Genomic DNA, 22,129 nt, shown 5'->3' with positions numbered 1-22,129 from the left:
TGAAGGACCAGGGTAAGCATAAAACTGGGAGAGCAGGTAAAGGTGAAAAAAATAGGGGTTTTATTTACCCAAATATTTACAAACTCAACAGAACTGTTCTACAGTCCAAACTTGAATCAGCTAAACAGAACTTGGTTACAATCACATAATAAATACTCCTCAAACCAAGTGACACCACTCATCTCCTGACTGCAGGTTTATATTCAATGCTGGCTAGTCCATCGTAAATTGCAGGGGAGAGAAAACGTTCCTCTCCTTAAAAAGATACGGCATAAATGAAGTAGCTCCAGAGAACACCCCTCTGGCTATAGCAGAATGGCACAAACCAATTACCTAGACCCATCTACTTAGGCTGGTGTAATGCAACAGCTCAGTTGTTTACCAGATTATCACACAGGACACATTAATATGCCCGGTTGATGGTGTGGCTGGTAATTGCAGCCGCCACACCCACATACTAACTAATACCGAAGATATTTTAGACATTCATGTTTGATTGTAGACATTATCTGCTCAATTATTAGCTTGCGTCATACACCACCTTCAAGTTCTAAAACAAACTACAAAGCTCTTGGGAAGAGGAAATGAAATCCTGCCATGGGCTCCTCAAAGAACTGTTATTTATTTTCCACATGGATTGCCAATGAACATCAAAAGCTTCATTCAATACTTGTGATTCACAATCCATAGATAATAGTAAGCATTGCATTAAAAACTAAATTCCTGACAGTTCATATATAACAGTTACAAAGCAGAGGAGTCCAGTTGATACCAAACCACTTACTTGGTGTAATTTGATACACAATTACCTACCTCATCATAGAGGCTACCACTGACATCTGCTCCATAGATTGGTGCTACAAAGGTCAAATTTTTCCAGTATTTGCGTTCAAGATCTTCATAATCTAGGTATCTTGGAGTGCAGTATCTGCTTCAAAATAAATGAACTGAAAAGATTTCTGAAGCCAAACTCAGAAAAGCATCCATAATTATAAGAATATAGCAACTACAAATTCTCATTTTAATAAATGAGCTTGAACCACAATCAAACCAGCCATTGCTATCCTAAGAAAATATCTGGTAAAAAAAAAATTACCCTAATTTCTTCATAGTCTTCTTTCCCATTTAAATTAGGGACTAGAAGGATTAAGTGGAGGAAGAAGAAGATGAAAGTATCAGTTTGCCTTCCAACTACTTAGCTAAGAAATACCCTCAGTCAATTTCTTTGATGGTACATAATTGTACTAGTTATCAGATTGGAAGGTCATTGTAATAATTACACCAGACAATAAGAAAGAAAATACTGAAAGTACTCATCAGATCAAGCACATTTGTGAAGACCAAATGTTTCAGGTCAGACATCATTTATCAGAAAATTCCAATAAAATTCAATCACTTTCACTTTTATTTCAGATTTCTAGCATCTGCGATATTTGGCTTTTGGAGTTTATTTGTTGTATATCAACTTCCTTTCTCCAAGTCATTGACATATACAGTAAACAAATGCTCCAGTCAGTATGGTACTCCATTGGTTATGGGGTGCAAACTCTTCCCACTAAATTTAATATTTTATCCTCATTTACAGCTTTCCTCTGGTATACTGATTCAGTGAAATAGATAGCAGGTAAAACAAAAGATTTTTGCTGTACCTAAGTAGATGTGGCATTATTAGTTTATTATATCAAGGATATATAACGGACAAGTAAAATAAAGTTACAGAGAAAGTGCAGTGCAGACAGGCAATAAGGTGCACGGCCAAGGACAAAGTAACTGTGAGGTCTGCAATCCACCCTAACATACAAGAGATCCATTCAATAGTTTTATAACAGCAGAATAGAAGGTGTTCTCAAGTCTGCTGGCACAAGCTTTTAAGCAATTACATTTTCCACCCAATTTCATTGGGTGGAGAAGAAAAAATGTGCAGGGAGGGAAGGGTCTTTGATTATGCAAGCTGCTTTTCTGAGCAGTGAGAGGTGTAGACGGAGTCCATAGAGGGGAGACTGATGAAAATTATCCCCTTGTATCACTTACTGATCCTACCTAATAGTCAATCGTCAATTTGTACTTCCAAAACCACAGATCTCATCAAGTAATTTAACCTTTTGTGGAGCAGTCTGTCAAACACCTCTGGAAGTCCAAGTATAATACATCTATTGGTTTCACTCTGGTTGAGACTTCTTCTAAACCCCCAAAAAAAATTGTTGTGATGTCTCTTTCCACTAAATTTAATATTTTATTCTCACTTACAGCTTTCCTCTGGTAAATACAACTGTTACCCATCTTGATTAGCATGAGGAGACTAAGTACTCAGAGTTCACAATTTATAATGCCTTATTTTGTTAAATTCAATAGTTGAGTCAGCTTAGGAGTCATATGTGGCTCCCTATAACATTCCCCATTATGACTGCAAGGAAACAATTAGCTGGTTTTGAAATAGTACCTATTTTGAATTTCTCCATTTAAAGAAACTCCTTTCATTTATGAATACAAACAATTGCTTTTATGTTTTACAAGAGACTCAGGAGATTGCAGATACTGGAATCTAGAGCAACAAACTGCTGGAGAAACTCAGCAGGTCAAGCAGCATCTTGTGTGGGAAAATGTCATATTTCAAGTCCTGCTGCAGGATTTTGTATCAAAAAATTGATAAATCTGCCCACTTCACAAAAACCACCACCACACCACACCACAGATGACGCGCAACCTGCTGAGTTCCACCAACTGACTGATTATTACTAAATGTTTTAGAACTGATGTTTCAGAAAACCATCAGCTGCATTAATATGAAGCTTTGAAGCAAGAATAAATGGAAATATTGGAGAGTAATTGAAGCTCATTTTTCAGTGCAGAATACTTAGTTTGAGCACATTGTTGTCTAAAACTGATGATTTGTTTTGAAGTGTAACTTTGACAACATCTTTTCCCAAAATCTTCAATATTAAAAGATCCATAAAATAATACATCCTCATAATATTACACTTACTTATCATTATTAGCCAGCTTTCTGAACTCCTTTACTGTCAACGGTTTTTGCTGTATGTTATACTGAGTAAAAAGGCCCGACTGTCCAGTAACCATTTGCTGAATTGGAGCAGGAATAATCAAGTTATCGATGTTGTTGTAATTTCTTCTGGGTTTCCAATCCTTTGGTGGAATCACCTAGGCACAAAATTTGAAATCTCAGAAGATGCAAGTAATCCTGCACTTTGACTTTTAAAAAATCTATAAAACTTTCTTATTGACAATGCTGCATATTGTAAACAATAAGTAAACTCTATCTTAATTGCACACATATTTTGCCTACTTTTAGTTGTCTATCAAAGTTCAAAGTCAATCTTTCTAAGTACATATATTATCATATACTACCTTGAGTTTAATTTTTTTGCGGGCATTTACAAGAAAAATAATTTTGGTAGAATTTTACAATAAAACTATACATAAAACTGACAAACAACCAATGTGCAAAAGACAAACTGCAAATAAAAACAAAACAGAGAAATTAGAAAATAGAATACAAACACAATGCTGGAAGAACTCAGCAGATCAGGCAGCATCCGTGAGAAAAGAGTAGCCAACGTTTCGGGCCGAGACCCAATCAGGATCCCTGATGAAGGGTCTCGGCCCGAAATGTTGGCTACACTTTTCTCATAGATTGCTGCCTGACCTGCTGAGTTCTTCCAGTGTTGTGTTCGTATTCTTTGATCCACAGCATCTGCAGTTGTATTTTTGTGAAACTGAGAAATTAGTTTAAAGAGTCCTTGAAAGTGAGTCTATATGTCATTGAATCAGATCATAGTGATGAATGAAATTATCCACATGGTTCTGGAGCCTGACAGCTGCAGAGTAATAACTATCCCTGAAACCTGTTGTGTGAGATCTAAGGCTTCTATACCTCCTGCCTTATTGGTAGTAGTGACAAGAGGGTATGGGTTTACATGGCAAGGTTCTTTGATGATGGATGCTGCTTTCTTGTAGCAGCGTTCCAAGCAAATGTACTCAATGATGGGGAAAACTTTGCCCATGATGCTCTGGGCTATATCTACCACCTTCTGTCATCTTTTCTGCTTCTGGGCATTGGTGTTTCCATACTAAGCCGTGATGTAACCAGTTAAGATACTCGTCACGCTGCACCTATAGACGTTTGGCAAACTTTTTGTTGACACGCCAAATCTACGCAAACTTCTAATAAAGTAGAAGTGCTGCTGTGCCTTCTTTGTGATGGACACTACTGTGCTGGTTACAGGAAAGCTCCTCTGATACGTTAGTCCCAAGTAATTTAATGCTGCAGACTCTCTCCACCTCTGTTTCCTCAATGAGGACTGCCTGATGGACCTTCAGCTTCTTCCTCGTGTAGTTGATAATCAACTCGTGGGTTTTGCTTTACTAATGTGATTTGTGAATGCTTACATTTGGGTCCTTTTGCTCCTCAATCTCGTTTGGAAATAGCACATAATTATATAACAATCATTTATTCTTCCTGCTAAAATATGTTACTTTACACATATGGAAAATTATTTGCCCATTATATGTTCTCTTTTAGGTGCATGAATGTTCAACTTTGGTGCACATCTTGTTTATATCAAATCAACTTGAGAATTTGGCATTTCCTTGAATCTTAAAATTGAGTTTCTATTCCCAAATCATCAATACAGTGAACAAAGGTGATTTAAGCACCAAGACTTCTGCACGCTTCCCAGCTTTTGTTAATCTGAATGGCTATCCTTGAATTCTATTCTATTTTCTCTCCTGTAGACAGCCTGTTATCTATTCTGCTTCCTGGCACCCAACAACTACACATGCTCTGAACAAATATGGATCCTCCAGATTACTCAGCAAAAATTAATTGCCTAATGGCTCCCTGCACTACTTCAGTCTCTCTTTTAAATATTGCATTATTGCATTAAACCTCTGCTAGTCTTCTCATATGACTCTCCTTTCTAAAATTAACTTTCACATATATTTCACAAGTCTTCCTCTGCCTCATAACATTAAATATGCTAGAATTATTCCCTGGAGTGGAGGAGAATGAGAGAGATACAAAATTATGAGGGCTATAGACAGGGTAAATGCAAAGAAGCTTCTTGAACTCTGTAGAAACCCTTAAGATTCTCCTTCACCTTGCCTGCCAGAGGATTCTCAGTCCTTCATTTTGCCCTCCTGATTTTCTTCAAGTATTTTCTTGCACTTCTTATTTATACTCAAGTGCCTTATTTGTTCTTTGCTGTTTCTATCTGCTATGCACCTCATTCTTCTTAACCAGAGCCTGAATATCCCTTGAAAACCAAGATTCTCTAAAACTGTTAGCCTTGCCATTTATTCTAACAAACTCAGTACTTCACTTTGGAAAATAACCTGTCCTAATCCACCCCTGCCAGATCCTTTCTGATGCCATCAGAACTGGCCTTTCTCCAATTGAGAATTTCAACCCAAGGAGCATTCCTATCCTTTTCCACAACTACGAATGGAATTACGATCATCAGACGTAAGGTGCTCCCCTACACAATCTTCTGTCACCTGCCCTGGCTCATTCCCTATCACACTAAATCCAGTACCACACTCTCTCTAGTTGGGACCTCTATATTTTGTTAAAGAAAACTTTCCCGAACACATGTAACAAACTCTATCGCATCCAGTCATTTTACACCCTGGTTCCCCTCTTAACTCATCTCTTTTCCTCACCTGCCTATCACCTCCCCCTGGTGTCCCTCCTCCTTTCCTTTCTCCCACTGTCAACTCTCATCTCCTCTCAAGATTCCTTCTTCTTCATTCCTTATTACCTCCCAGCTCTTTACATCATTCCCCCTCCCCCAATGACATGGCTTCAGCTATCAACTTTTTGCTTGTTCTCGTTCCCCTCAACCAACTTTCTTACTCTGGCTTCCTTCCCCTTCTTTTCCGGTCCTGATGCAGGGTCTCAGCCTAAAACGTCAACTGATTATTAATTTCCCTAGATGCTGTCTGACCTGCTGAGTTCCTCCAGCATTTTGTGTGTGTTATTCAACAATTATCTATTGTCTATTTTCAGCATTTAAAATAAAAAGCTACGAAATTTCCAGGTATTACATCAAAGCAAACCATCGATCTTGAATTTCTTACCTTTGCAAGACCTGCTCTGTGTGCACCTTGAGACTCCATGTATGCAATATACTTAGAAAAATTCTTAAACTCTTCCATTGTGGGGTAGAAGGTCATGATTTTGCATGAAAATTTTGATGGGGACCCTGCTCCTTCTCTTGCCATGATGACAGGAAACACGTGTTGTTTCCACCTGAAGTTAAAATGATACTTAACATTATTTATCAAACCATAAAGACACATTACATTCATAACTGAGCATATAAATTATTAGTGCCACAACTTGAGGTTAAGATTTTTTATTGTAAAGAAGATATTCATGACAGATAGAGAAGTGGTGAATTTGGAGGTATTATACTACAGTTGAACTTTCATCAGGTTCTGGTGGAAAATCATTCATCAGAATTATTAACTGTTTCTCTTTTTCCAAATACAGTCCAACCTGTTGAGGAGTTCCAGCACTTTGCTTTTAGAATTCCACCTTGTTGTTATTTTGTTTTTAGTATCACATCACAGACTTTCCTGTAGTAAAATCAAAAAACATGGATACAACTATGATACAACTATTTCAAGATAACTGTCATTTTTCAGATGAGGTTAAAACAAAAAACCCATTCCATTCCAGTGGATATGAAACACCTGACACAATCAACAAAAGTAAATTAACTAAATGCATAAACATTATATATAACAGTGACAAAGTACACACTCATCATGACAATGGAAAGCTGTACATCAAGCTTGCCACCATAATCAATGATGTTCGACCAATCCTCAGCACTGATTTGATGTGTTTTGTACGTCTATGCAGACAGTCCACTTAATTACTCACTTCTTACAACACACAAAGGCCTTCAGGTCCATACCAACTCCTAAAAGAGCATTCCCATAGTTCCCTCCTTATTTCCCACCAAACTTATATTTTGGTTTCTCACAAGCCAGTCACTCCCCCTTAATTCTTTTGCTACTGAGCTCCAGCAAGGGGTAAATTATAGCAGACAGTTAATCTACCAACATGCTTTTATACTGCAAGATGAAATCACAGCACACAGCAGAAACTCATGCAGTCAGAGGAAAAATAGACAGCACTCAAGTTTAGGGTTCACGAAGCTCTAAGATAGCAGAGTGATACCAAGCATATGTTTCAGCCCTTGCCCACCGTCCTTGAAAAAGTTCATCAAGAAAAATAATAGCACCTCCAAAAAGATGCAAAAACAAAAGTGATCAAAGAGGAAATCAAAACCCTGATGAATGCAGAAGGCGACTGGAAGGGAATTAAGGCCAATAAGTCACAAGACCATATGTATAGAGAAATACAGGACAAAATTTATGAAATCCCAAAAGTTATACACGCAAAGTCAATAAATGCAGGCATGCTCTCAGTGGTAAAAAACCAAAATAGAACTTTCAAATGAAATAGCAAAATAAAGTCAACTACCAACTTGTCTTATTAATGGGATTAACGGGTCCTTTTCAAAATGGCAGGCAATGACTAGTGGGGTACCGCAAGGCCCAGTGCTGGGACCGCAGCTGTTTACAACATACATTAATGATTTAGAAGAAGGGATTAGAAGTAAAATTAGCAAATTTGCAGATGACACAAAGCTGGGTGGCAGTGTGAAACTAACCCTAACCAGCCGGATTTCCTGTCCATTCTGCTCTCCAATGTCCGCTCCCTGGACAATAAATTGGACTACATCCAACTCCAACGAAATACTCGGCGGGAGTACAGAGTTTGTTGTGCGTACGTCTTTACAGAGACATGGCTCACTGATGGAATATCAGACGCCGATATTCAGCTAGATGGACTCGCCTTCTTTCAAGCAGACAGGGACGTAGCTCTCTCTGGTAAGACTCGCGGTGGCGGTGTCTGTGTTTACATCGACACGGAATGGTGTAAGAACTCTGTGCTGGTTTCCAGACACTGCTCATCGCAAGTGGAGTTTATAGCTGTCAGATGCAGACCATTTTATTTGCCACGGGAATTCACCTCTGTTTAATATTCGGTGTCTACATTCCCCCCCCCCCCCCCCAGCGCTAATGCTGAGGAGGCGCTCTGTGAACTGTACGAGGCTATTAGCAAAATGCAGAACTGATGGACTGTTCATTGTCACCAGTGATTTTAACCATGCAAACCTTAAGTCAGTGCTCCCCAAATTCCATCAGTATGTGGACTTTGCAACGAGGGGGGAGAAAGCATTGGACCTGGTTTACACAAATATCCCCGACGTGTACTGGGCAGAGCCCTACCCCCACCTTGGATACTCAGACCACATCTCTGTTATGCTAATCCCAGCATACAGACCGCTCGTCAGACACTCCAGACCAGTTCAGAAGCAGGTGAAAACCTGGCCAGCAGGAGCCATCTCTGCTCTTCAAGTCTGCTTTGAGAACACTGACTGGCACATGTTCAGGGAGGCTGCAACCGATGGTGACTCTACCAACTTAGAGGAGTACACAGCATCAGTGTGCAGCTATATCAGTAAGTGCATTGATAATGTTACTCTGTCCAAGACCATCACTACATGCGTTAACCAGAAGCCATGGATCACCGCGGAGGTGCGTGTGCTGCTGAGGACCCGTGACTCCGTCTTCAGAGCAGGTGACAAGGCAGCCCTAACAACAGCAAGGGCCAAACTGTCCCGAGCCATCAGAGAGGCAAAGTGTGCACATGCCCAGCAAATCCACAGCCACTTCCAGGACAGCAGCGACACACAGTACATGTGGAATGGCATCCAGGACATCACCAATTACAGGACAACATCACCTGACTGTGCAGGTGATGACTCCCTCCCAGATGCGCTGAATAACTTCTATGCCCGTTTTGAGGCGGAAAATGACGTGGCAGCAAGGAAGTCCACCCCTCCTATAAATGACCAGGTGCTGTGTCTCACCATGGCCGACGTGAGATGAACCCTGTGCAGGGTCAACCCACGGAAGGCTGCTGGACCAGACAACATCCCTGGTAGAGTGCTCAGAGGATGTGCAGACCAGCTAGCAGATGTTCTCACTGACATCTTCAACATCTCCCTCAGCAGCACCACCGTTCCAACGTGCTTCAAGGCCGCCACCATCATCCCCGTGCCGAAGAAGTCTTCAGTGCCCTGCCTAAATGACTACCGTCCCATTGCACTCACATCCATCATCATGAAGTGTTTCGAGAGGCTCGTCAGGAGGCACATCGAGACCCTGTTGCCCCCCTCACATAAGCGATTGGACAAGCTACGGGAAGGAAACATGTTCCCGATGTTCGGGGAGTCCAGAACCAGAAAGCCACAGTTTAAGAATAAGGGGTAAGCCATTTAGAACGAAGTTCAGGAAAAACTTTTTCTCCCAGAGTGTTGTGGATCTACGGAATGCTCTGCCTCAGAAGGCAGTGGAGGCCAATTCTCTGGATGCTTTCAAGAAAGAGTTAGATAGAGCTCTTAAAGATAGCAGAGTTAAGGGATTTGGGGAGAAGGCAGGAACCGGGTACTGATTGTGGATGATTAGCCATGATCACACTGAATGGTGGTGCTGGCTCAAAGGGCCGAATAGTCTACTCCTGCACCTATTGCCTTCTTACAAGATGGCAATAGGTCTTACAAGACGTTCTTACAAGAACGTTTTGAAGTCATCATTTGGATGATTAATTACTTTCACTTGTGTGGCATTTATGGGATTTCAAGTATAAAAGAGATTTATCCTTTTACTGTTGTACTTGTTTTTACAATTAAATTCACTACAGAGTCAAAGGCTACAAAAGAGATGTGAAAGTGCAGCTAAGTTACACTTAGGATATCTGAATTTAGCATGTAATGACATTTGCAAAACTGGGAGAAAAAGAATACCCATTTTTCAAGCTTTACACTTAATGACAAATTTAATCATCACAAGGTTGTGATTTTTACCAGAAAAGAGAAAAATATGGGAATTATTCTACTGTTTCTTGTGCCTTTACAGTATTATTGACAGTACACTTTATCACCAAATCTCAACGTGCAGATCTCAATTAGTTTCCTTCTGGGTTTGCAAGGTGATAGAAGTACCCAAGAAACAAATCTAACTGGAATGTAGCTGGATTGTTTCCCCGATCCAAACTAACCATTCCAAAGTCTCTCTAGCGAGCAAGGCAACATCACTGCACTGCAGGAATATCTTTACCATATGGATTGTAATGATTCATCAAGATGGCTCATTAACATCTTTTTGAGACAATCATTGATGAGATTGCTAAAGGTACCCATCACTGAGTGGTCAGCATTTATTAATCTTCTAGTGAAGTTTATAAATTTACTAAGCCATAAAATATTTGGATGGGTGTAACAACAAATTTACATCTCTGTTGCATTTAGTAGAGGTTAATTAAATACAAGGAAACCGCCCCCCCCCCCCCCCCGAGGTGATCAATGGTACAACCTAGCTTAGAAGTCTGTTACAAAATGAGTCATCACTAATATCTTCAGATATACGGAGCACTCATTGCTTGTACAACATGATAACAATAATAATCAAACAAATTTCTCAAAACCATAAGACATAGAAGCAGAATTAGACCATTCAGCCCATCGAGTCTGCTCGCCATCCCATCATGGCTGATGCCAGACTCCACTCAACACCTGCTTTTTTGCCATATCCTTTGATGCCCTGACTGATCAGGAAACGATCAACTTCCACCTTAAATATACACACTGACTTGGTCTCCACCACAGTCCGTGGCAGAGCAGTGCACAGCTTTACTATTCTCTGGCTAAAAAAATTTCTCCTTAGCTGTTATAAAAATGGTCGCCCCTCAGTTTTGAGGCTGTGCCCTCTAGTTCTGGATACCCGAACCACAGGAAACATCTTCTCCACATCCACCCTATCTAATCCTCACAACATTCAGTAGGTTTCAATGAGATCCTCCTGCATTCCTCTAAATTCAATGAGTACAGGTCCAATGCTGCCAAACACTCCTCATATGTCAACCCCTTCATTCTGGAGTCATCCTTCTGAACCTCCTATGGACTTTCTCCAATGACAACACATCCTTTCTGAGATACGGGGCCCAAAACTGTTGACAATACTCCAAGTGCAGCCTGACTAGAGTCTTATAAAGGCTCTGCATTATCTCCTTGCTTTTATATTCTATTCCCCTTGAAATAAGTGCCAACATTGCATTTCCCTTCTTTACTACAGACCCAAACTGTGAATCATCCTTCTGGGAGACTTGCTGGAGGACTCTCAAGTCCCTCTGCACCTCTGATGTTTGAACCTTCTCTTCATTTAGATAATAGTTTGCACTGTTGTTCCTTCTACCAAAATGCATTATCATACATTTCCCAACACTGTATTCTATCTGCCATATTTTTGCCCATCCTTCTAATTTGTTTGTCCTGCTCCAATCACATTGCTTCCTCAGCACTACCTACTCCTCCAACTAACTTCATATTATCCATAAACTCTGCGACAAAGCCATCAATTACATTATCTAAATCACTGACAATGTGAAAAGCAGCAGTCCCAATACTGACCCCTGAGGGACACCACTAGTCACTGTCAGCCAAACAGAAAAGGCCCTTTTTATTCCCACTTGCTGCCTCCTGTCTGTCAGCCAATCCAGTATCCATGTCAGTATCTTTCCTGTAATGCCATAGGACTTTATCTGGTTAAGCAGCCTCATGTGTGGCACCTTATCAAACACCTTCTGAAAACCCAAGTAAACGACATCCACTGCCTCTCCTTTGTCCACCCTGCTTATTACTTCCTCGAAGAACTCTAATAGATTTGTCAGGCAAGATTTCCCTTTACAGAAACCATGTTGGCTTTGACTTGTTTTATCATTAGTCTCCAAGTATCTCGAAACGTCATCCTTAATAATAGAGTCCAATGCTTTCCCAACCACTGAGGTTAAGCTAACTGACCTGTAATTTCATTTCATTTGCCTTTCTCCCTTCTTAAAGAGTGAAGTGACATTTGCAATCTTCCAGTCCTCCAGGACCACACCAGAATCAAATGATTCTTAAAGGATCATGACCAATGCATCCATTATCTCTCCAGCAACCTCACTAAAGACTCTGGGATATGGTCCATCTGGTTTCTTCATGAAACAGTATCTACTTGTGCAATAGCCAAATTAGAAACGATTTATACTCTGAACTGAATATTCATGTCTTTTGCACATAGATATGTTTAATTTACCTGAATTTCATATTAATACAAAATAGGGAGTGAAATACGTCACTTGACTCAATAGGTTTTGTTCTGCAGTATTTTCTATTGAACAAGGTATAATTCATTTAGTTCAACAGATACACCACATTCCTGTATAGCTTCATTGAAATACCATACAAGCTACATTATCCCACTTCAATGAATTATCTTGCTTTTTCAGAGTCTATTTCCCTTTCATTCACTTTGATTCTACTACAAATTGGCTTAATAGCTCAAATTATTAAAGTCAATCACTGAAAGTGAGATGATAAGAAGCATTCTCTATCATCTTTTTGAAGCTAATAGAATGTAAAATTTTAACCAAATTATCCTGATACATATTAGTCACACATCTCACCCCAAACACTTTAAAACCAAAACATTTCTATCAATGAGATTACTATAATTTATAGTCCACTTTCTTTCAAAGATACAATCTTCAAAAAAAACAAAAAGTTACTTTTTATAATTACTTAATTTTGTAAAAAATCAATATTAGAAATGCACAAGTTTGAGTCACCAATGGGGCATAAACAAACATATTTCTAGTTTAAGATGGTGCTAGCAAACGTGGGCAACACCTTACAGGTGGTTCCCAAAGCAAGAAATTTGACTAAATTAGCAATAACACTTTTAAAAATGGAAAACTGTGGTAAACAATCACAGCAAATAATGAAGAGGTAAGCACAGGCAAGACAGATCCAAGGGTCAGAGCATATGGGTGCAAGACAGAGTGAGGTCCAGGCGTGTTCCGGGGCAGACTGACTGAAAAGGCACAGTGTCAGAACCGGAGGTGAGGTTAAGCTAGTTCTGCTCAGCAACGTTTTACTCTGCTCTCCTCGGCACTGAAGCTGAGGCTGTGTCGTGCCTGGCTTTTGCAGGCTTAGTGTCTTCGAGCTTCACTGTGATTTGCCTCTGTTTAATGGACTGAGACTGAAACTATGGGCCCACTCTGGCTGCTCCCATCTTGGGATTTATGGCATAAACATGAGAAAATCTTCAGATTCTGGAAAACCAAGCAACACACACAAAATGCTGGACAAGATCTTTTCATTGATAATCGCTTCACATCTCTTCCAACAGTTCTCTGCTAAGTTTAATCTACCTAATGCCCATTTCTTTAGATATCTCCAAATAAGACTCTTCATTAATCCTTTATTACCCAACTTCCCTGAGATGCCCGAGAAAAATGCTATGGACTTGTTTCTTTCTATTAATCCATTGTGTAAAGGTTTAATATCATTTATTCGTGATAAAGTAGTATCCTTACGGCGCGCCCCTTTGGATAAAATCAGAATGGCTTGGGAGCATGACTTAAATATCCCTTTATCTGATGAGGCTTGGGACTCGATTCTCAAGTTGGTTAACTCAACTTCTCTTTGTGCTCTCCTCTGTCTTTTACAGTTTAAGATTGTTCATAGGGCTCATATGTCCAAATCTAAATTATCTCGATTTTATCCTAATATTAGTACTCTTTGTGATAAATGCAAAAGTGGCGAGGCTTCTCTCATTCATATGTACTGGACCTGTCCTAGTCTAGAGAAATTTTGGAGGGATTTTTTTTTAAACTTTATCCTGTATTCTGAATCACCACTTAGAACCTAACCCTTTAATTGCTCTTTTTGTTTTCTTGGCTGAGACAGATAAACGTTTGAGTTTGACTAAACGTCGAATATTATCTTTTGCATCTCTCCTGGCTAGACGTCTAATTCTTCTTAGATGGAGAGATGTTGCCCCACCCAAGCACCCTCAATGGCTTAAAGACATTATGTCCTGTTTAGATCTTGAAAAAATTCATTACTCAATTCTTAATTCGGACATAAAGTTTCATAAGGTCTGGGGACCTTTTATTGAGTATTTTCATAACTTTCCATTTGACTAAGTTTCTTTTTTAGTCCCTTGCTTTCAGCTTTTTTTTGGTAGTAGGCATTATTATCTTCTGTTTTTAATTGTATTTACAGTTTTGGGGGTTTAAATGTTCTGATTTATATTTCCTACATTTTGCTCTGGTTGGTCTGGAGTTTTTTTTCTTGCAGGGGTGGGGGTGGATACTAACTTCACACAACTTCAATTTGGGTGCTTTTTCAATTATTATATTCTGTATTATATTACCATTGTATGCTTATCTTGCACAGTATTAATTTCCTATTTCGTTCTTGGGGTTTTTTTATTGTAGTGTTGTAGAAAATGCATTAAAAAATAAATTTAAAAAAAATTCTGGACAAGCTCAGCAGATCAGGTGGCGTCTGTGTAAAAAAGCAAATAGTCAATATTCATGCCATCAAACAGAATACGAGGTGTTGCTCCAGCCTGAGTGTGGCCACATCACAGCAGTAGAGGAGACCATGGACTAGCATGTCAGAATGGGAATGGGAAGTCAAATTGAAATAAGTGGCGACTGGGAGATCTTGCTTTTTCTGGCGGATAGAACATAGGTTCTCAGCAAAGCAGACTCCCGATCTACGTTGGGTCTCACCGATATACAGGAGATTTATCCTTGCAAGTGGAACAAGTAATATACCTGTTATAAGTATATACGTCCTCCATATCATTCAAGGCCCCAAACAGACCTTCCAGATGAGGCAATACTTCACCTGTGAGCCTTTTGGGGTCACGTGCTGTTTCCGGTGCGGCCGCCTATATATTAGTGAGACCTGACGCAGACTGGAAGTCTGCTTCGCCAGAAAACGTGGGATCTCCTGGTGGCCACCCATATCAATTCCACTTCATATTTCCATATGCAAGTCCATGCCTATCACTTCCTTCTGGTGTTCCTTCCCTTTCCCTTTCTTCTATGGCCTTCTGTCCTCTCCGATCAGATTCCCCTTACCCAGAAATTTATCTGTTTCACCAACTTCCCAGCTCTTTACTGCACCCCTTGCCCTCTCCCAGTTTCACCAATCACCTCATACTTCTTCCTCCCCTCTCCCCACCTTCTTGCTCTGACATCATCTTTTTTTCCAGTCCTGATGAAGGGTCCTGGCCCAAAACATTAACTGTTTATTCTTTTCCATAGACACTCCCTGGCCTGCTGAGTTCCTCCAGCATTGTGCATGTGCATGTTGATCAAGCTTATGTACTCAATTTCAATCTGAATGCTGGTAGTTGCTTTATTGTTTGAATGATTTGATTTGATTTTTTTTTCTGTCTGTGCATTGGCTGTTGGTCTTTTTTTTAAATTGGGGTCTTTGGGGTTTCTTGTTTTGCAGCTGCCTGTGAGCAGAGGAGTCTCAAGATTATACAATTTATAAATACTTTGATAATATAATGCAATTTTAACTGCAAACTTTGAATATTTTGTCCAGAGTACCAACTAGTTTTGGAGAAAATGTAATGTGCAGTGTATCAAAGCCATAACTCCTAATAAAGCAGCTGTTATTTCACATTGAAATTTACATCAAATGCATTTTCAAGTCATTTAACAATGCAGTTTTCAGAGGAAAGATTTGCATTATGCTTTCAGACAACTTCTGCAATCGAAGCAATGCACTCTGCAAAGTTCATGAAGTAACGCAGCAGGATACATTGCAATAGCATAAAGCTAAATAAGATGTTTCTCAAACAAGCAAAACACAGAAAACAGTCTGAAACATTCAATAGAGAATAGGTTTTACAGCCTTAATCACTGATAACACCACTGTTGCTGACACAATCTCTCACGACGACGAGAAGATGTACAAAAGCAAAATAGATCCAGTGGCTGACTGATGCTATAACAACAAACTAGCATCAATATCAGCAAGAACAAAGATTTGACTGTGGAGTTAAGAAAGAGGAAGTCAGAGAAAAAAAACACACCAATCTTCAGTGAGAGGTCAGTACCGGAATGAGTGATCAGATTCAAGTTCCTGGGCTTCAACATGTCGTAGAATCTGCCTTGGGCCCAATACAAAGAAGTTTGAGGAGATTTGGTGTGTCACCTGAGACTTGCAAATTTCTATAGACGTGCAATGGAGAGCATTGACAAGCTGCATCAATGCCCAGTAAAGCGGCTCTTATGCACAGGATCAAAAAAAGCTGCAGAGTGTTGTCGACTCAGCCAGCTCCATCAAGGACACAAGCCTCCCCTACAAGAAGGACATCTTCAAGAGGCAGTGCCTCAAGAAAGAAGCATCCATCATTAAGGACACTCACTGTCCAGGACATGCCCTTTTTGTTCAAACCATCAAGGAGGAGATACGGGAGCTGAAGACATACAATGAATGGTTCAGAAACAGTTTCTTACCCTCTGCCATCTGTATGGTCCATAATACCATGAACATTACCTCGTTATTCCTCTGTGCTATTTATTTATTTTTGCTACTTACAGTAACCTTTATGCGTTACATTGTACTACCAACACAAAACAAATTTTGCGACATATATCAGTGATAGCCAACCCAATTCTGATCTAAAGGCAAACAACATGGCATGAAAAGGGTGCGACATGCCACGCATCATCAATGCAAAAAAATCTATGTTTGCAAATTTATCTCACCAAAAGCAAATCACAGAGCAGCTGACAAATTGAAATCAAATATCTGCATAATACTTGTATTTTCAGGGATGAAAATGGAGAAGGGTGTAAGTGTAAGCAGATCCTAAAATAAAGACAGTACAGGTCCTCCCAGTTTACAGATGCCTGATTTACATACAGCCTATACATATGTAATAGCATCTTGGAGTACAGTGTGATGGATTTGCTGGCTGCAACGGGCTGCAGGCATCTTTTGCCGGATGATAACACGACAGGGTACTTCTATGTCTCTTGTCACCCCATCCACCCCTCAGGCCACAATAATCAGGGGCTGGGTTCAGCCAAGCAAGCCTCAGAGCACCGAGCAGACTTATTCACTGGGTTAGTGAAGGCAGCTGACGGCTGTTCTTTCTGTGCCTGTTGCTCTTGTGTATCTTCTCCCACACACTGTTCTTCACTTTCAGCTTTAAAACAGCATGGGTTTTGAGTTCAGGGAAAAAACCTTAACATGACATGGGGCAGGCAGCTTAGAGCTTTTAAAAAGATGGAGTAAAAATGTTTTGCATATTTTCTTCCCTTGGAGAAACAAATAACAGAAATTGCATTTTATTCCAAGCATAATCGAAAGCTCCAAGACACAAATTTGATTTTCAACTGTTAGTCATAATTGCTTTTTAATCAATGTTTTCATCCTTTCATTTCCAATAAACTTCGACATTGATCACCAATCTTCATGCAGTTTTATTGAGTTAATACTGAATATATCTGCCCAAATATCAAACCTGTTGCAAGCATTTTCCTAATTCTAGATTTCAAAAATTTACACTTAGATGGCTACAGTATCAAACCAAGGGTTTCGGCCCGAAACGTCGTCACTACCTCCTCCTATAGATGCTGCCTGGCCTGCTGAGTTCTGCCAGCATTTTGTGTTTTAATGAAGTCCATAGTTCTAATGTCTTGACTGGCTGCCAATGTATTCAAAGTTTGCAGAATTGCAGAACTGACTTGATTTATAATCAGTTTTCCTGATATTCCTGATGAAGGTTTTCGGCCCGAAACGTTGTCACTACCTCCTCCCATAGATGCTGTCTGGCCTGCTGAGTTCTGCCAGCATTTTGTGTTTTTATTTATTTCCAGCATCTGCAGATTCACTTGTGTTGCCTTAGAACTATGGACTTCAATAGTTTCACAAGTGAAACCTTCTGCCTAACTTTGAAAAACTAAACAATCTTCTCTAAAATAAATCCTACTTGTCAATATTATTGAGGAACTGAAAGTCATTTTTTAAAAGAGTGCAGTTAATAAATCGGCACAATCTAACCTAAAACTCTGACATATGTTTACAAACATCAACTTATTTACTCTCAACTCTAAATATTTTTAATTTCACCTCCAATTTCCAAAAATTAATCATTTTTCTTATAAGGTCCAACTTAAATATACTTGTGAGTCCAGATTTGTTTTTAAAATGCACAAGACAAATCTATTTCAAATCAAATCTACATTTTGTTAAAAATAATCAAATTAACTGAATTAAAAATAATATCTATGTGCTATCACACAAGGGCCTAGAACACTCTGGCCAAAGTCAATTGGCTGTGTTTGAACTATGAAGTAAATGACACCAAGTCTGGGATTTCTACACATGCATTGTCAAATGCTGATGCCCACAAAACTTCCATATAAAATCATGAGGTAACTCTGCCTTTGTACTTCACATAGAGCCCACTTTTACTGAAATACTCCAAAATTTGAAATAGGAAGGGGAAAAAAAGCTTCCTGAATCTTAGGGAAGGTTGATATTGTGAGGATCCATGACCTTTATCTGCAAAATGTAGATAAAGAAGCGAAAGGAAAAGACATGGTACTTCTGCGGTTATTTTGTTTCTAATTGTGGGTTTTAATTAATTGATCTTATGGGTTTTAATAACCTGCTTTACGTTTTTATTAAAATCATTGAATTTTTGAAATATAAATATCTCAATGTCAGAGTCAATGAAAAACTTTTAATTTTTAAAAAAATCACAGCTTTTATCATCAACAAGCAGGGAGTTGTACTTTGCTTTGGCTCTCCACATATGAGCTTAAGCACAGAAATTGCAAAATTAAGAAAAAATATATAATTTTAGATCACTTTAGAATATTCTGTAGGCTTCACCCAAGCATGAAATTTCATTTCATGGGTGTATATGCCAATAAACTGTTCTAACTTGTTAGTATATATGAGTATATAGTATATATAGTTTAATTAGTGTCAAATGAAATGTTCAAACATTTCAACCATGGCTGAAAAGTAGAACTAACTTGAAACAATGAATCATGAGCACAACAGATTTTGCAAAAAAATCCAGAGTAGCACACACAAAATGCTGAAGGAAGTCTTATTCCTCTCCATAGATGCTGTCTGACCAGCTAAATTCTTCCAATATTTTGTGTCTTACAATGAGTCATGTACCATGCAAACTATATACTTTTTGCCACTTTCTACCAGTAGAGATCACCAAAGTAGCTTAGGTATAATGTGTTGTGATAATTAGTAAACAGTTCATGGACAGTGATCAAATTTTGTCCACCTTTTCAATAACTGATCGTGGACCTTTCCCAAGAATGTGGATCAGTCTAAGATTTCAGGTGGATTTAAGGAAAAACGAACAGCACTTAATGCACTGACTCCTCATTTCCAACAGCTGAGATCTCGCTGATTCCAAGTCCATTCTCATGTTGCACACACGTTTCCAAACAGGTAAGACAAAGATCAAATGAACTCAAGACTTTCACATTTCTTGCGACTGACAGTTTCTAAAACCATTGCACTTAAGCTCTAATTATGTTTTTTTCTGGTATGAATTTTGAATAATGTTTAGTTTATGTCCTTCTTGCGAACGTTGTGTCTGATGGGATGTGCCGGTGTTGCTGCTGCAAGTTAAGTTTTTCATTGCAGTTGTGCTTCTGACAATAAACTCGACTTTTACTTTCAGAATAATCAAGCTTAATGGTTTTCGAAACTGTCAGAAGCAAAAATTCGAAGTGGTTGTGGAAGCACTGATCTGATCTTAAGCTCAGTTGTTTGTAAACACCGGCTGCACTGTCGGGCAAGGCTGCTGGCTCCGCCGTGGGTGTGAAATGCCAAGACCTATCACCGTATCGAGTCAGATGTATGCACTGGGGCCAGCTCACCCCGCGGGGTTGCCAGAAAAGTGGGTGGCGCCCCCAGCATCAGATTCCTTACCCACAGCCCAGACCACGAGGGGGTGGGACAGCACGAGCCGCGGCCCGAGGCAGCCCCGAGCCGAGCCCCGCCCCGCCCCACCCCGCAGAACTATCCTACCCCCCCCCCCCCCGGCTAGCCCGGGTGCCTCTTTCCTTCCTCGCAGCCGTCGGCGGCAGCGGAACACGATGGTTTGTCACTTACAGAAAACAGCTCGTCTCGGACAGGCCGCCCGGGGACTCGGCCCTACTCGCTCTCCGTCGTCAGCTGTCGTTCAGGGGAGGGGTGAGCTGGTGTGTGTTGGGGGTGGGGAATGGGGGGGGGGGGGACTCCGACGCAGGCGCACTGCCGGTCGGCGCTTACTGCGCCCCTAGCGGGCGCCGCTCAACCACGCAGCCCCGCAGCCCAAGGTTGCTCCACAGCGCCTTCCACAGACGGCACGCAGCACAGCAACTTAGCTGCTCCACTTGTGGTTGCACAAAAATACAACTGCAGATGCTGTGTATCAAATAATACGTACAAAACGCTGGAAGAACTCAGCAGGTCAGGCAGCATCCGTGAGAAAAGAGTAGCCAACGTTTCGGGCCGAGACCCTTCATCAGGAATGGAGTGGGGGAAGAGAGGGCCGAAGAGAGATAGGGGAAGGGGGAGGGCCTAGAGGGGCCAGGTGGAAAACCAATCAGAGGAAAGATAAAGGGGGAAGGGGATAAGCATGAAAGAACTGCAGAGATAAAGAAGCAGAAAGTTGAAAGGGGAGGGGGAGGGGGAGGGGGAGGGAATTACTGGAAATTGGAGATTTCAATGTTCATACCACCAGACTGAAGGCTACCCAGACGGTAGATGAGGTGTTGCTCCTCCAACCTGAGTTTGGCCTCATCATGGCAGTAGAGGAGGCCATGTATGGACATATCTAGATGGGAATGAGAGGCAGAGTTGAAGTGGGGGGCAACCGGGAAGCGGTCCCCCAGTCTGCGTCGGGTCTTGCCGATGTAGAGGAGGCCGCACCTGGAGCACCGAATGCAATAGATGACTCCAGCAGACTCGCAGGTGAAGTGTTGCCTCACCTGGAAGGACTGTCTGGGGCCCGGAATGGTGGTAAGGGGGGAGGTGTGGGAACAGGTGTAGCATTTGCGCTTGCAGGGATAAGTGCCAGGTGGGAGTTCTGTGGGGAGGGACGTGTGGACCAGGTAGTCGCGGAGGGAACGATCCCTGCGAAAAGCTGAGGGGGGTAGGGAGGGAAAGATGTGCTTGGTGGTGGGGTCCTGTTGAAGGTGGCGGAAGTTGCGGAGGATAATATGCTGGATCCAGAGGCTGGTGGGGTGGTAGGTGAGGACAAGGGGAACCCTGTCCCTGTTGTGGTGCTGGGAGGATGGGTTAAGGGCTGAAGTGCGGGAAGTGGAGGAGATGCAGGTGAGGGCATCTTTGATGACGCCAGAAGGGAAACCACGATCCTGAAAGAAAGGGGACATTTGATAAGTCCTGGAATGGAAAGCCTCATCCTGGGAGCAGATGCGGTGGAGGCGGAGGAACTGGGAATAGGGAATGGCATTTTTGCGTTGGGCAGGGTGGGAATAAATGTAGTTGACACAGCACAGCAACTTAGCTGCTCCACTTGTGATTGCATTGTTCAGAGCTACGAAACTTGACAGTGGCACCCTGCACGCTGGTATGAAGCTGAAACATCTCTCATTGTCAGATGACGTTTTACAGTCTTTTCCTATGAGTATTGACATTTTATTGCAGCTTGGAAAGCTAAACTTTTACTTTAGCTCAGTCACAAACAAGAGAATGTCTGCAGATGCTGGAAATCCAAGCGACACTCACAAAGTGCTGGAGGAACTCAGCAGGCCAGGCAGCATCTATGAAAAAATGTACACTCAGCGTTTTGGGCTGAGACCCGTCATCTGGACTGGAGAAAAAGAGATGAAGAGTCAGACTTAGAAGGTGGGGGGAGGGGAGGAAGAAACACCGAGCGATAGGTGAACTCAGGAGGGGAGAGGGGTGATATGAAGAGCTGGGAAGTTGGTGAAAGATATAGGGTTGGAAAAGGGAGAACCTGATAGGAGAGGACTTTTCCCACCGTTACTTGCAAAAATGCCATCCCCCTCTCTCAATTCCTCTGTCTCTGCTGCATCTGCTCTCAGAATGAGGATTTTCATTCCAGAATGAGGGAGATGTCTTCCTTCTTTAAAGAAAGGGGCTTCCCTTCCTCCACCATC

General features: G+C 41.0%; 1 protein-coding gene across 8 annotated transcripts in view; it reads right to left on the bottom strand.

Annotated features, from left to right (window-relative positions):
* LOC132396772 (lysine-specific demethylase 4C-like) overlaps positions 1-20,232 on the bottom strand; it is a 379,800-nt gene extending 359,568 nt beyond the window's left edge. For all 8 annotated transcript variants that reach the window (XR_009513110.1, XM_059974646.1, XM_059974645.1 and 5 more), the window contains exons 1-4: positions 20,115-20,232; positions 6,097-6,268; positions 2,984-3,159; positions 814-928 (exon numbers count right to left, since the gene is read on the bottom strand). Coding sequence is in view for 7 of the 8 variants with exons in the window: in XM_059974646.1 (XP_059830629.1) it covers positions 814-928; positions 2,984-3,159; positions 6,097-6,240 (435 nt within the window). In the remaining variant the exon portion in view is untranslated. The remainder of the gene's footprint in view (positions 1-813; positions 929-2,983; positions 3,160-6,096; positions 6,269-20,114) is intronic.
* Between the last annotated feature and the right edge of the window lie 1,897 nt (positions 20,233-22,129).

This window comes from Hypanus sabinus, chromosome 7 (assembly GCF_030144855.1).
Source record: "Hypanus sabinus isolate sHypSab1 chromosome 7, sHypSab1.hap1, whole genome shotgun sequence".
Classification (NCBI taxonomy): domain Eukaryota; kingdom Metazoa; phylum Chordata; class Chondrichthyes; order Myliobatiformes; family Dasyatidae; genus Hypanus; species Hypanus sabinus.
The sequence above is the reverse complement of the archived record's forward strand: the minus strand, read 5'-3'. Positions and strand labels throughout refer to the sequence as shown.